Source organism: Desmodus rotundus, chromosome 7 (assembly GCF_022682495.2).
Source record: "Desmodus rotundus isolate HL8 chromosome 7, HLdesRot8A.1, whole genome shotgun sequence".
NCBI classification, from domain to species: Eukaryota; Metazoa; Chordata; class Mammalia; order Chiroptera; family Phyllostomidae; genus Desmodus; species Desmodus rotundus.
The window spans coordinates 4,332,842-4,347,757 of record NC_071393.1 but is presented as its reverse complement, the minus strand read 5'-3'; the positions used below and the strand labels follow the sequence as shown (position 1 = coordinate 4,347,757).

The 14,916-nt window shown below is 45.0% G+C and overlaps 1 protein-coding gene across 12 annotated transcripts in view; it reads right to left on the bottom strand.

Moving 5' to 3' along the window:
• The window catches only part of IFT81 (intraflagellar transport 81), a 135,252-nt gene that overhangs the window by 56,009 nt on the left and 64,327 nt on the right, over positions 1-14,916 (bottom strand). For 7 of the 12 annotated variants that reach the window (XM_071221871.1, XM_053927641.2, XM_071221866.1 and 4 more), the window contains exons 1-4: positions 4,374-4,476; positions 1,703-1,871; positions 892-995; positions 113-293 (exon numbers count right to left, since the gene is read on the bottom strand). In XM_071221871.1, the coding sequence (XP_071077972.1) occupies positions 113-293; positions 892-995; positions 1,703-1,846 (429 nt within the window). In that variant the 5' untranslated portion in view covers positions 1,847-1,871; positions 4,374-4,476. The other 5 variants (XM_053927644.2, XM_053927640.2, XM_053927645.2 and 2 more) reach the window with 5 other exon arrangements.

Sequence of the window (14,916 nt, the reverse complement as noted above, 5' to 3'; positions counted from 1 at the left end):
CACCTGAAAACACAGAGAGCGCAAAGAAACTAGAGAGAGGAGCACGTATTTGAACATGTGCACCCCGAAATCCATTACAGACCATTTTGAAATCCTATCCTGTATTGAATACCTGTTTATTGGTATCAGCCACAGTTTCATCCTGAAGAAACTCACTTGGCACCTCAAGTTTTATTAAAAAACGAGCTAAATATGCTCTTTTCTTCAGTTCATTCGTCCTCTGAAGAAGCCAGTGGAGCACGGGGTAAATTACAGGTTTACTTCCAGTCACCAGACCCTGACGAAAGGTGCTCCTGTAACACACACACACACGCACAGGCCTGTAAGCAAGCCTCGGAGGTAACCTTCACTCGCAAGCTGATTTACAATGCCCTGGTTGCTTTCCATGACAATTTAAAAAAGATAAAACCAAGGCTATTCTAAGTCAATCTGTACATTAGCAATAAAAATAAAATCAGGCCCTTAATATGTGACTGGAATATCTAGAAAGGTGCTGTTGCAACCACTAACTGGTACAGTCCTAATACTTCGCTTCTTTGCCTGGGCAGGCTTGAATTACTGTTTTTATCTAGGATGGCACATACATGATAGAACGGAACAGTGCATCTGCCTGACTTTTTTGATTAGGAGTAAGAACTGACCCACTTAGGACTTCTGCATGCCAGAGTAACATTAAAAGTTCAAGATTATTTTGAATTTAGTGATGTTCCAAGGCCATTGACTTAGGGAGACCAGGTATTGCCTAGGAAGACTGCATACAGCCTATGCTTTGGCCATTAAAGCATTGGTTTTTAAGGAAAACAACATGTAATAAAATTAATTTAAAAAATACACAAAACTTCTCTAAATTTTTTAAAAAAGAAAGAAAGCAACACACAATCAGATTCTTACATGTCTGTGGCATTTCCTGGAGGTTTGTATTTAAGAATACCAAGAAGGCTTAACATCCGTTTGGCTGTCTGCTCTGGCATCTCCTCTCTGATATCGACAACTTGCTAACGAATGAAGAAATTTTAAAAATATGTTACTGTTGTGGATCTAACAAAGAACAATATTTAAACTCATTTACAAAATTGCTCTGCTAGAGCATGACAAGCACAGTGGTCTCTTAATAAAACAGATTAAGTGTGGACGTCCCCAGATTCCCAGTGAGGGTGCACCCAAGTCAGATCGGGATTCGTACTAAGAATGTCAAGCGTAAAAAAGTCTGTGCAGAGACATGAGCTAATTCACAATACAAGAAAGCCTTCTGTAAAAGCGTTTTTATTCCTGGACCAAATCTATTTATGTTTGGAAGTAGAGAACTATTTTCTAAATAAAGTACAAGTAGATAATTTAATTTTTGAGGTAATAAAGAAATCTTTTTTAATTTTATTTACTATTTATTTTTAGAGAGAGGGGAAGGGAGGGAGCCTCCTGCGCCCCCTACTGGGGACCTGGCCTGAAACCCAGGCATGTGCCCTGACTGGGATTTGAACAGGTGACCCTTTGGTTCGCAGGCGGGCACTCAATCCACGGAGCCACACCAGTCAGGGCAGAAATCTTAAAGATCATTTACGATTACTTTATAGGCATAAGCCTATAAGCCTCGTGAAAATCAAGTCCAGAAAAGTTAACTAATTTGCCCAAAGCGCAGATATTTAGAGGCAGAAACTGGCTTTCCTGCCACCCGTTTCATCACAGAGAGACAGGAAACGCTTACCTTTGGGTCGATCTCAGCCAGGACATCATTGAGAACTTGTAATAGTTGCATTGGCTCCAGGGAATCAAATGTGATTAAATTATAGTTCTTCCTAAAAGGCTCCTTGTTGAGATTGTCCACGATGAATTTGATCTGATCACTCATGATCAGTCAGGTCTTATAACTTAAGCTAAAGAGTAAAAATAGAGGAAAAAACCCCTCAATACTGGTAACAAAAGTTCTGGCTGGGGGGGGGGATCAGTATTAAGATCATAGGGCGTAGGCAAGAGAAATATAATGGAAAAGAGTTATTTTGTTGAAAGAAATCGGAGTATAAAGACTTTATTATGAATGCTGCAGTATAAACTGTTAATATTTGATACCCAATATTTCTGTATATTCATCTTGTGTGATAGCAGTCACCTGAATTAACATGGACAAATGAATAATATAGCAAATTTTAACATCTCTTCTGTTAGCTCCACAATTTCTACCCAGGGGATAAAAACTTGTTAGATTACAGACATATTTCTAATTAAAAAAAAAATTAGTAGCCCATGTTTTAAAATTGGGAGGTATTTTTACGTTAAAATCCATTTTTCCGGTCTCTTGAAAATCAGATCTGGCAACCCTGGGCCCACAGTTTTGCACAGCCACACCCAACAGTAGCTGAGCAGAGGCTGGCTGCGGGCTTTAGCCTGGGTATGCTTTCTTCGGTTTGTTTTGGTTTCCTCCACCAAGCTCAGCCATGCAGGCTTAGACTCTGCCACCCTTGAGTAATTCAGGCCTTCATTTCCTTTGCCTTCAATAACATAATAGCCTCATGTTTTCCAGTCTCCGCCTCTCCCATTCCAAATCATCTGTAGGCTTCTCATTGCCCACAAAATAAAGTCCAAACTTCTTGGATTTTGAGAGTCTTTAAGATCTAGCTCAATTTAGCCTTTCCCAACTGTACTTCCAAATTGGTACTTTTCACCCTTGGAAACTTCAGCAGACCGAAATGGTCACGACTCTCTAGTTCCACCTCTGCCTTCAGTTAATGCTGTTTTCCAGCCACTAGCAGTACTGTTCTCCCTTTCCCCACCTCCAGACGTGCAAATCCTAACCGTTTTCCAAGCCCTACTGTCCAAAGGCAAGTCCCTCCAGGAAATCGTAGGCTACCCATCTTGTTCTGCACCAGAGTAACAGCCTGCCTTCCAAGTTGACCACACTTTACCTACACGGCTCTGCAGCCACTTTTCTATTTTATACTAGGTACTTATGTACATTTTCTCTTCTCTGCTAAAGGGTAAATGCCATGAGGACGTATCTGTGACTAATTCCATCTTTGAATACCCACTGCATCTAGAACAGTGACTGCTCCCACTAGACTGAATGAGCGCAACATCTCATAACTTTTAAAAAATTGGATATCTGATTATTTAAGAGCCAAAGAGCTTTACCAAGATTCCTAGCGTCTCCTGCATGCAGACATCACTTGTTCACTGTGGGAAGAAGCAGTAGAAATTTCGTGGCAGGCAATTTTTTTTAACTAGTGATTTTTAAAAATGAATTTTAAGATGAACTGCTAAAGAAAGAATTACTTTAGTGCTCCCTAATACTTTTTAACCATGAAACGAATAGATGTTCTTTTACCCAAGACATTAGTTGGGGCAGCATGCACCTTGCTCTGAAATAGTCTTTTAAATCGGGTGGGTGGAGCTGGATATTTAGAAAACATCAGAATGTGAAGGCATTATAGTTCTCCATAATTATGATAGATTCATGAGTAAATAATTATTATTGTTAAAAATAAGTCAAAAGAAAGTAGAAAGGATAACCAATGTGTGGTATGAATTCGAGGTTTTCTTTAAGTTGTAAAAAGAAAAACTTGACCTAAATTAAGTAAAAATCCACGATGGAGATGCAAGTTTTTCAACGTTACAAGTATTTTAGGTGAACGTCCATATCATAACCTTCACATACATATATATTTCTCAATGATTTCGAAATTAAATATATAATATTTATAACACACATATACACATATATTTTTCCTTTTCAAAAAAAAAAAAAAAAAGCAAAAAAACAAAAACCAGAACAAAACACTTGTGAACGTTACCAGGAGAGGAAAAGAAACTAGTCGGGTTTCCCGCTAGTAGTCGACCAGCTTTTTTCAGGACAAAGATGTGCTGAACCGGTAGGCTGTCTGTGCCCAGGGGGCTCTGCGCGCTAAAATTAGCAAAAGCAATTACTCTCCCTCTTCCAGCGGAAAGTCGCCACACTAATTCACCAGCACTTACCCTCAAAAGAACCCGAGGGGGTGGGGTGGGGGCAAGAATTAAAACCAGGGCGTGCGTTTATCTGGCACAACTCGGGACAGGAACCACGCCGCCCTGGTCTAAAGCTGGCTCGATCGCTGGCCAGCAACCTCGCAGGAATCCCAAAAATAGTGTCCCTCCCCGACCTCGGGCTTGGGAGAGGGGACAGGGGCCCCACGTCCGACCGACACCTCTGGGCTCCGCGACGATTCATTTGGCGGGGGAGCGGCCTGGCTCAGCGCGATGCCCCGCAGGGGCGGCCCCCGGGGGCGGGGGCTTAACTGCAGCGACCCCTCCGCCTGCGAGATGCCGCGGCGGGAAGGGGGTCGGGAGGGAGTTTTCTCCTATCTCTGGGTTCGGGGAAGTTTCCGACCGCGGGCTGCCGAGGTTACCTCAGATTCTCTCCACGAAACCACTTTCCCCCACCCCCAGGAGGTATTGTCCGGGCTCTAGTGGGTTCCTAGACACGAGCTCCTTGGCAACGGTTGCCAGGCCGTGGCACGTCACTTCCGGCGGGGAGGGCCGGCGCGTTTCCGGGGACCCCCGAGGCGCTTGCTGCGGCCCAGGCGGTGGAGGGCGCGGGGTGTGGGGCGCGGGGTGCAGGGTGCAGGGGGGCGGGCGGGCCCGCGTGCTAAGCGGTTCCCAGATTCTGGGCCGCTGCTGGCAGCTTAGAGACTGTGGGGCCGTTACCGCGGCGGTAAACTTCCCCCAACGCCCCGCAAGTTACAAAATATTCATTCACCAAACATGGATGATGGCTGCTTTGTTGGCCGGGCCAGAGGGATTTGGGTTGAGGAAGCATTTGGCTGGAGCTTCAAATTTAGGTTTTTGACAGAAGTTATCTCCAAATTAGGTTAGACGTAGGAGCAATTGTACAGTCTCTGGCAGGATTAAAAGAAGACATTCATCATAGAGATTTCACTTTTGTCACATTATTTGAGCCACATTGCCTGTACCGGGAATTAATTCTTTTTTAATCCAGTAAATTATTTTTTTATAATATGGTGAGAGCCTGAAAAAAAAAAAAAGTAAATGGCCTAAGGCGCCTTTTGGCTTCTAGGAGCCTCTTTTTAGGCACCTGCATAAAGGAAGGAAGTTCCCCTGCAGTCTTCTTGGAGTTCACCACCTTAGGAGGTGGGCTGGAGGACCATCTCCTTGCCCGGGGCACAGACGAGACCGGGAACAGAAACCCCGTTGCTCTAACTGGCTTGGGGGAGACCTCATTTGGTGAATGGTATTTTGAAACACCCCCCTCCCTCCCCCCGCCATAGACTAGAAATCACTGAACTTACTGATGTCAATGAAGAAAATGAGAACAACAACAACAAAAAAAAGTCCTCACATCCAGAAAACGTAGTTGCTTGTTTAAATACCTTGGAAGAAACCAACTACCGGTTTAGCATCATACTTACAAAAAACAAAACAAATTCCATACTAGACATCTCCTATATGCCTCCCACTGTGCTGGCTGGGGATGCAGTCCCTGGAGGGTAGGAATTACCTGGCCCCTGTCGTCTTGGAGCTAACAGTCTAGCCTAGGAAGAGAGACAATTGAACAGGCAACAGCCATACAACTATGATAAACGCTGTAAGAAAAGGGCTCAGTGATGGGGAGCCCTGATGAGGGGCCCCAAGTTAATTTAGGGCTGAAAGGACGGTACTATCAGGAGAGCTTCCATTGAACAAAGTAATGTTTAAGGATCAGTACAAATCAGCCAAACGGAAAAGGGAACGGTTTTTTGGGCAGAAGGAACACAACAGTGCAAGACTGGTCTGCTGCTGGCTGCCTCCTTTCTGAGAGAACTCAGAGAGAAACTAAGAGCGGTCCCAGCTCACAGATGCTCACCACCAGGAGAAGGCAACATTTAAAACCTTTAAAAGTTAAACAACTGAAGTAACTGTGGGAGAAACAATGGAAGATTCATACAAGGGTCACCTAATTAATTAATCCTGTTGGGTATGCTAGGAGATTCTCCTGGCCCCCTGGATTTGAATCCTGGCTCTGCTATTGTGTGGCCTCATTTCTCTGAGCTTTACTCATCTGTACACTGTGCCTATAATAATACATTCCTCTAAGGGTGATGTGAAGATTGAGTTGATACAGGTAAAATGATCAGAACAATGCCTGACACTGGAAGAGCTAAAAACATTTTACCTTTTATCCCCCGCTTCTTTTTAAAAAATGAGGTGGTTAGAGTTGCTGCTTCTACAGAGCCTGCAGATGTAGGCTACAGAAAGGTAAGAGTGGCCTATCTGGTAGTTCTTGGTTCCTCCTTTGCCTGTCGCTGCTGTTATTGAAACACAACACTTTTCAGTTATGAGGATACAATCCTGTATAAATTCAAGTAAGCAATGGAATCCACTCTTTGCACTCAAACGTGAATGGATTTTATGCTTAATGTCTTTGCTCTGGACACAGGAAAGAATTTGAAGACACTCAGCCTGAGATACTGAGAAGTATATACTCCAACTTGAAGCAGAAAAAGAGAGACATAGAGAAGCCTGCACATATTGGGTCCCTGGCCATCTATTGGGCCTACATACAGGCCAAAGGGTGCCCCGCTACCACCGCTGCTGATTCATTTAAGATAAAGAGATTCCATGAAGGGTCCAAGAACTTCTCAGCAACAGTTTCACAACAGCGAAGGCATTGCTGATTACATCCCAAGTCAAGCCACCCACGTGAAGACTTTTTTTTCTTGGATGCTATGTTAAGTCTTCCTTGTAAAACCCAAAAGATGCCTCTTGGCTGAAGCATATTTGACATTTTTAACAGGTGAATGGAAGTCCCGGTCATACAAGACAGCCTTTTGGAAAGGTTCCTATTCCTACCCCAACTCTCTGGGGTTTTATTTAGTTAATAGACTTGTTAAGATGTAATTCACACACATTCACCCATTTAAAGTATACAATTGAATTGCCTTTAGCATATTCACAAAGCTGTGCAACTATCACCACTACCTAACCCCAGATCATCTTTGTTACCCCCTAAAAGAAACCCTGTTCCCTTCAGCCACCACCTGCCAGTTTGCAATAAAAACAAACAAAAAAAATCTCACTTTCCAGCCTCAGGCAACCACTAATCTGCTTTTCTTCCCTATGGATTGCCTTCCCTCTGGACATTTCTTGTAAATGGAATCATAAAATATGTGGCTCTTTGCATCTGGTTTCTTTCACTTAGCATAACATTGACACGGTTCATCCACGTTGCAGCATGAATCAGTACTTTATTTCTTTTTATGGCAGAATAACATTTCATTGTATACATTTTTGCTCATCCATTTATCTGTTGATGGAAATTTGGATTGCTTCCACTTTGGGCTATAATGAACAATGCTGCTATGAACATTCGTGTATGCCTCCACTCTCCTATGGGTAATGCACTTCCATCGGCTAAGCCAGGTGATCAGGGCATATACACCAGGGACATGGGTAAGGGGCAGGGGTGTCTCCATTCATTCTTGGGTTTGCCTTTCCTTTCAATTCTTGTTAATTTTGTTCTCTTGAGTGCTCATGGTTGTAGACTACAGGACCCAAGATGTGGATTCTTTAGAAGTTTTTGGTTGTAACAACAGGCTGTATTGAAACCTACTCACCCCTTGCTACCAAAGCACTAAAATTCCCAACCTGCTTCTCACCCAAAACCCTCTGATAAGAAACTTGATATTATGAGGCAGTGTTCTTTAAACGTTCACAGGCCTTCACTGGAGGCAGGGTGGGGTAAGGTGGAAGGAGGTGACAGAAACTGGAAGTTGCCCTTTCCAACTCCCTTATTTGTATTGCAAGAAACATCCACAGCTTGTGAACCTCTCTGCTCTGGTTATTCGGGGGGGGGGGGGTCAGAGATCACTCCTGGTAAAGTGTATTTTTCAAGACTCAGTTTAGCATAAGAAAATAAATAAGGAGAGGGGTCATTGTTTCATGCAACTGTGAAGACCAAGGATATTACTAACTTCAGGTATGGCTTGATCTAGGAGTTCAGTGATATCATCTTGACATTCTTTCTCCCTCCATCTCTCTGCCTCTCATCCCCACTTTCTTCTGAATGGGCTGCTAGTAGCAGGCGACTTACATCCTTCCAGCCTAGTAACCTCAATAAAAGTACAATTTTTTCTTCAATAGTTTCAGCAAATTCCCAAGGCTGACTTTCATTGGTCTGAAGTGTGTTAGACCGTTCTTGAATCAACCGCTGTGACTCTGATGGACATAATAAGAGACTTGGTGAGGATGGCTCCCAAAAAAGGAGGGCTGCATTCCATTCTGTTACCATAGGTAGAGAGGTTATGGAAACAAGAACAGGGATGGTGGCTCAATCTTAAAAGCTAGGTAAGCAAAACCAGAAGAGGAAGAAATGAGCCTATCCTTACTGTGGGAAGTATCTGTATCAGCGCGAACTTTCTCCCTGATTTTCTACCAACAAATGATCTTTCTTCAGTGCAGGCTCCCATCGTGGGCCGGGTGAGATCTTGGGATGACAGCAGACCCTCCAGGTCCCTACAAAAAGTCAGAGGATGCCATGGACTGAGTGTCTCCAGCCCCTTCTCATTTCAGAACTTCCAAACAAGAACCTTCCTGTGCCGAGCACAGGAAAGCCAAGCCAGTTTTCTGTTTTCAGTATTAAATTTAGACCTTTCATCCTGACCAGGAGATATTTCTGGATTCTGCACGAGTATTCAGCAAATGCCAGTTTTCAAGATGCTATCCCATCTGGGGCTACTCTGCACACTGCCCACTTTCATCTCATTCTTTTAAAACTGAGAAAAATGACCCAGACACAGGAACAAATTCGGAAGTGGGTTATTCTGTTATCCATTAATTGTCATTTAATGCCTTAGCCATCTAGGTTACTTGGAGATGAAAGAAACTAAATTTAAACGGAAACCTGAATTCAGTTTGGCAGATACCCTACGTTGTCTCGGCCCTGGCGACTTAATCTTGTGCATGTGTAGTAGCAGGATGTGCTTTCCCAAAAGGTAAAAAACATAAGTAATATGTGAGACATTCAACTAAATGGATAGCATTAAATGTGTGCCTGGTACTACATTTTTGTCAAATGTTTTTTTAATGGGTTTTGTGAGATTAATGGGCAATGTAGAGGAGTCAAGTAATATGCAATTTGTCTTTTTTTTAAAGATTTTATTTATTTATTTCTAGAGAGAGGGGAAGGGAGAGAGAAAGAGAGGCAGAGAAACATTGACATGTGGTTGCCTCTCACGCACCCCCAACTGGGGACCTGGCCTGCGACCCAGGCAAGTGCTCTGACCGGGAATCGAACCAGAGACCCTTTGATTTGCAGCCCGTGCTCAATCCACTGAGCTACACCAGCCAGGGTTGCAATTCATCGTAATTCCTCAGTTATGGATTGAAAAGTAGGATGCAACTTACATTCTTACTGGGCTCAAATAATAACCATATTGTCACTTCCAGATGCGTACCGTGTGTCATCCCCTCCTCTTCAAACAGTCTCACCACCTTGAGCTTCACAGGTTGAAATCAGAAGCTGTGTTTTGTAAAGGTCTGAAGTCTTTGGAGGAGATTATACTGGTTGTGCTCAAGGGGGAGCAGAGAGAGGAGTTGCCTCCAGCAGGCATGTCCAGCCTGGCCGCATGCAGCCCAGAATGGCTTTGAATGCGGCCCAACACAAAATCATAAATTTACTTAAAACATTATGAGATTTGTGTGTGTGTGATTACATGTTACAATGTATTTAATGTGTGGCCCAAGACAACTCTTCTTCCAGTATGGCGCAGGGATGCCAAAATACTGGACACCCCTGTAAGACGAGAGAAGAGAGATGCTAAAACTGGGAAAGGGACACAGGTTAATTCCAGAGCAGCTCCTAAGAAGGTGAAATACCCCAAAGGGGCCAACGCCATCAGTCCGGTGGCTTCCACTGTGGCCAAAACTTTCCCTGTCCCAGGCCTGACATGGAAGCATTAATGCCATTGGACCTGAAAGGACCAGGCAACCTGGGATGATGGTGGGTGACCAAGCAGTCACCAGGATGAGTCATTGACAGAAGATTTCAAGTGACCTTTTGAAGCTCTGTCACTGCAAAAGAGCCCAGGGACTTGGCATCCTCCAGGATGTGTGTGAAGGCGAGATGCCCAGTAATGATGGGATGGGGGCTCGGAATTGGATTTCGGTTGATTATAAAATCATATACTTCCTCTAAATCTGAGTTGTCAACTGAAATGGATAACCTCTGTATCAGCCAAAGTCCTGGCATGATGAAGATAGCAGTCCGGACAATCGGGGAGAGCTGACAAAGGACTCTTTGTAAAGATGTGGGCAAGGTTTAGGGAAACCAAGAAGGGACCAACAACAAAGGCCGCCATTGCTGCCCTGAGCCTGAAGCAGCCAGAGAAGACAACAGGCACCAGGATCTTGTAAACAGAGCAGCGAATGGAGAAGGCTGCCTAATAGGAGCCTTTGGATGTAGCCATTCTTGACCTCACGTTCCTCCCACCCTCTGATCTCCTGGCTGGCTTCCCATTAGCTAAACCCAACGGGGCACCAAAGGGGCAGGCGACGCTTGAGATTACCCATGCAGGTTGGTCTCCCAGGGAAGAAAATGGCAGAATGGGGATCTAGGAGGGCAGACTGAAGGAATTATAAAATGAATTATATGTTGAATTATACAAAATGATGGGCAGTAAGGCCTTGCGAGGTTGACGGAACCACCCCCACGTCTCCAAGCTGCCCTGGCTCTGTAGCTGAAGTTCCTGGCACCCCATGGAGTTAGGCCTGATTTCATTTCAGCACACTGCCCCGACCCACATCATCTCATTTAATCTTCACCACAAGACTGAAAGGACAGCTTTGTTTCCTTCCACTTTACAATTAATGAGAGTGAGCTCTGGAATTAATAGAGGGTTCACAGTCACATAGCTAGCAGCTTGCTGAGTCGAGATTCAAACACAGGGCCCTAAGTTGTGTGGCTCAGTGGGTTGGGCATCATCCCGCAAAGCGAAAGGTCGCCAGTTCTATTCCCAGTCAGGGTACACGTCTGGGTTGAGGGTTCGGTCCCTGGTTGGAGCAGGTATGAGAGATAACCGATCAATGTTTCTCTCTCACATCGATGTTACTCTCCCTCTCTTTCTCCCTCCCTTCCCCTTTCTCTAAAAATAAATAAATAAAATCTTAAAAAAATAAAAACATTCAAAGATTCAAAAACATGATTCCATATTTTGGGATCAAAATGGCTGATCCCAAAGCCATTTTCTTCATCTTACTAAGCAGAGTAAGAGTCTGGCTTAGCTGAGTCTGGAGGAAGGACCATAACAGGCCGCCGAGGCTGGAGGCCAAGGAACTTTCGGTGCAGGAGGGCCAGTGCTAACATGCTACCTGGCTTTCTCTGCCTACAGGGCTTTGCCAAGGAAACTCTTCTCTTACCTGGGCAGAGCTAACGGTTTGAAATCCAAGCACTTACCCTGGAATCAAAGAGGGGGAAGATGAAGAGAAAATGCTTGGCCAATGATGGGAAAAAAGTGTATTTTCATTTCAGATGCCTTTTAAGTTCTTTTTTTCCCAGCTGAGTGTTGGTGTATTTATAGAATTCAGGGGGAGTATTTAAGGGTAATCAGCAGTGGAGCTGCATTTGGGCCATCAGGAAGCTCCAGATCTGCAGGAAAAGGTGGATGGGATGGGACCAGAAAAGGCCAGGAACAGTGGGGCACACACTGGCCTTCTTCACGTTGCCAAGACCTTTCCTCTTGCCTGGGCTGCTGACATCAAATCAAGGTCTGTAAGAGTGCTATCTATGGCATTATGGAATCCAAATGATAGACAAACGGATGAACGGCTAAACAAACGGTGGTGCAAACACAGAGCAGAATATTGTTTGGGCATTAAAGGAATGAAGTACAGATACATGTTACAATAGGGGTGAACCTTGAAAACATTGTATTAAGTGAAAGAAGCCAGTCAAAAAAGGCCACATATTGCATAGTTTCCTTTACATGAAATATCTAGAGAAGGCAAATCCAAAGAAACAGAATGCAGGTTGGTGATGGCCAGGGGCCGGGGGAAGGGCAGAATGTGGAGCAACTGTTTAATAGCCACAGGGTTTCCTTTTGGGGCAGTGGAAATATTCTGGAAATAGATAGAGGTGGTGGTTACACAACATTGTGCACGTACCAAATGTCACTGAATTTTCCCTTTGAAAAAGCTCATTTTAGCCCTGGCTGGTATGGCTCAATGAATTGAGCATCGGCCTAAGAACCAAAAGGTCGCAGGTTCGATTCCCAGTCAGGGCACGTGTCTGGGTTGCAGGCCAGGTCCCCAGTTGGGGGCGTGTGAGAGGCAACCGATTGACCGATTGTTGTATCTCTTGCACACAGGTGTTTCTCTCCCTCTCTCTCTGTTTCTAAAAAAGAAAAAAAGCTCATTTTATATTATGTGATTCTCACCTCAGTTAAAAACAGAAAGATGGATATAGTCAGGACCTTGGGAGGTCAACCATGCACCCCAAGTCTTCCAAGCAGTCTTTGCTCTCTACAGCTGAGGCCCCGGGTATCGCGAGGCCTAAATTCATTCCAGGCTTCCCTTTTCTCTCTATTCTCCAACTACCGCCTTCTTGCCTGTTGCTCAAACTCACCAAACCCATCCCAAACTCAAGACCTTTGCACTGCTCTTTCTCTGGTCTGGCTCTTCTTTCCCCGGGTCTTCCCCAGCCTGGCTCCGTGTCCTCAGTCAGGTCTCAGCTCAAACGTTCCTCCTTCAGGGAGGCCTCTCCTGACCCTCTTACTAAAGTAACCCACCTTCCAGTCATCCTCCATCACGGTGTCTTTTAGACTGTTGGTTATGGCTCATTCGTGGGTATTGAAATCAGTTTAATAGGTCTCGATTAACATTTTTCAAAAATGAAGTGGAATAGAAAATATCACACAGAATAAGGCAAATACTTCTGAGTCAGAAATATTTTTCTTTGTTGCAGTAACAAACTACTCCCAATTTACTGGCTTGGAACAACACTCCCCCCAACCCAACCCACTCGCCTGGAAATCTGTGGGGTGGCTGGGCTCAGGCAGGCAGTTCTGCTCCACGTTGTATCTGTGGGATCTCCACGTGGCTGAGTTCAGCTGGGAGCCTGACTGGGGCTAGAACATCTAAGTTGGCTCCCCTCCTTTCTGGGCCTGAGTGCCGGCTGCCATTTCTCCTTCATGGGAATGCTCTCCTTGACGTCTCTCATCATTCGGTGATCTGACCTGAACTTCCTTACCTGGCAGCTAGGCACTGTTAAAAGTTAAACCAAAGCATATCAAAAATAATGTAAGAGTTTACACGAGCAAAAATGGATACCAGTGGGGTAGCACCAAACCAGAGGTGGTTGGGAGCACTCTCTGCTGACAGGGGCCTCAGGAGAAACTTATACAAGGTGTGGAAGCAAAGGGAAGAAATTATTGGATTGGCTATAGCGAGAAGCCTAGTTAGCTGTCTGTGCTTGCTTTTCCTTTGAGTTTTGATTGCCTGACCTCGAGACATCTACGGGCTTAGATCTGGGTTTGCTTGCACAGGCTGCTAGGGCATGAGAACGACATCAGTCTCTTTATTTGATTGATTTGATAGCGCCAACAGCACAAAAGTGAAGGCCTCTTAAAGCTGAGGCCCGGAACAAGCACAGAGTCACTTCCATCACATCCTATTGGCTGAAGCAAGTCATCAGCCCCACCCAGACTCGAGGAGGAGAAGAGAAATGGGGGCCTCGATCAGAGAGTGGCCGGGGCATACCAAGGGCGACGTTTACTAAACCGTTGGCAGAAGTCTTTACAGACGATCTACCGCAAAGGTTTTGTGGTGTTTTTATTTCAGCTTAACGAACACGCATGTGTGTTCACGGGGGCACACAATGAGCATTTCATGCTGCGAGTCATGGTCAAAAGCTCTGAAAAATGCACTTCTTCCACATCCGTTTTTCAATTTCTTCCATAGCACTTCATACTCTCTGAAGTTATAGATATAAGGCCCTCGTTCGAATACAAGTTCCCTAAGGTCTGTCTTGTTCACTGACATATCCCCAGCACCTGTCAGGGCCTGGCACGTACTAAGCACTTAATAAACACATGTTGTTATTCAATAGATAGTAGCAGCTACCAATTATTTGGTGCTGAGCACTTGAAAGCATTATCTCACTTAATTTGTTCAACACATATTTGAGCACCTACTATGTGCCAGGCACTAAGCTAGGTGCTGGTGACAGAACAGGGAACAGAATAGACAATAATCCCTGCCCTCACAGAGTTCATGTTTCACTATATCGGAATAGTAGGAAGGAGGTTTGTTACCATTTTGACAGATAAGGAAACAGAGTCAGAGAAGTCAGGCAACTTGCCCAAGGTCACACAGCTAACAATTTCACCCTGACACCTGGCTCTTCTCCACGCTGCTGCAAATGTTGGGTTTTGCACAGCAATGGGCCGAAGTTGGTTACAGATCTCAATTCCTGCAATTGCTTCTCTGAAGGATCAAACTTCTCTTTCTGGGAATCAGACGCAGGGTAGTGGGAAGAGGTGAGTTCCATGACCTCAGAGTTGCTGCCCCCGCCCCGTGACGATGGCTCACACCTGGGGTGTTGCAGAGTTGAGCCACAGGTCTCAGTCACCCCCACTGTCTTATCGGCATGTGACATCCCCAAGTGGCTGGGGCCTGCAGGCCTGGCAAAGAATGCAGCCCGAACAAAAATAAACCTGCCACATTCCTTGGCAGCCCCCTGCCCCTTCCCACTCTCCAGCCATCCATCCTCACAGCACAGCCTGCCAGGGAAGGCCAAGAGAGGAACAGTGGGGTGGAGGAAGCAAGTGCTGCTGCCGTCCAACTCTGAGAAAGAGAGGGAGAGGGGAAGAGAGGAAGAGAAAGACAGAGAGAGAGATCACCTTATATGGGAACGTGCGCAGACAATGTGTGGCAATGGCTTAGAGGGCAGTGGAGGTCAGA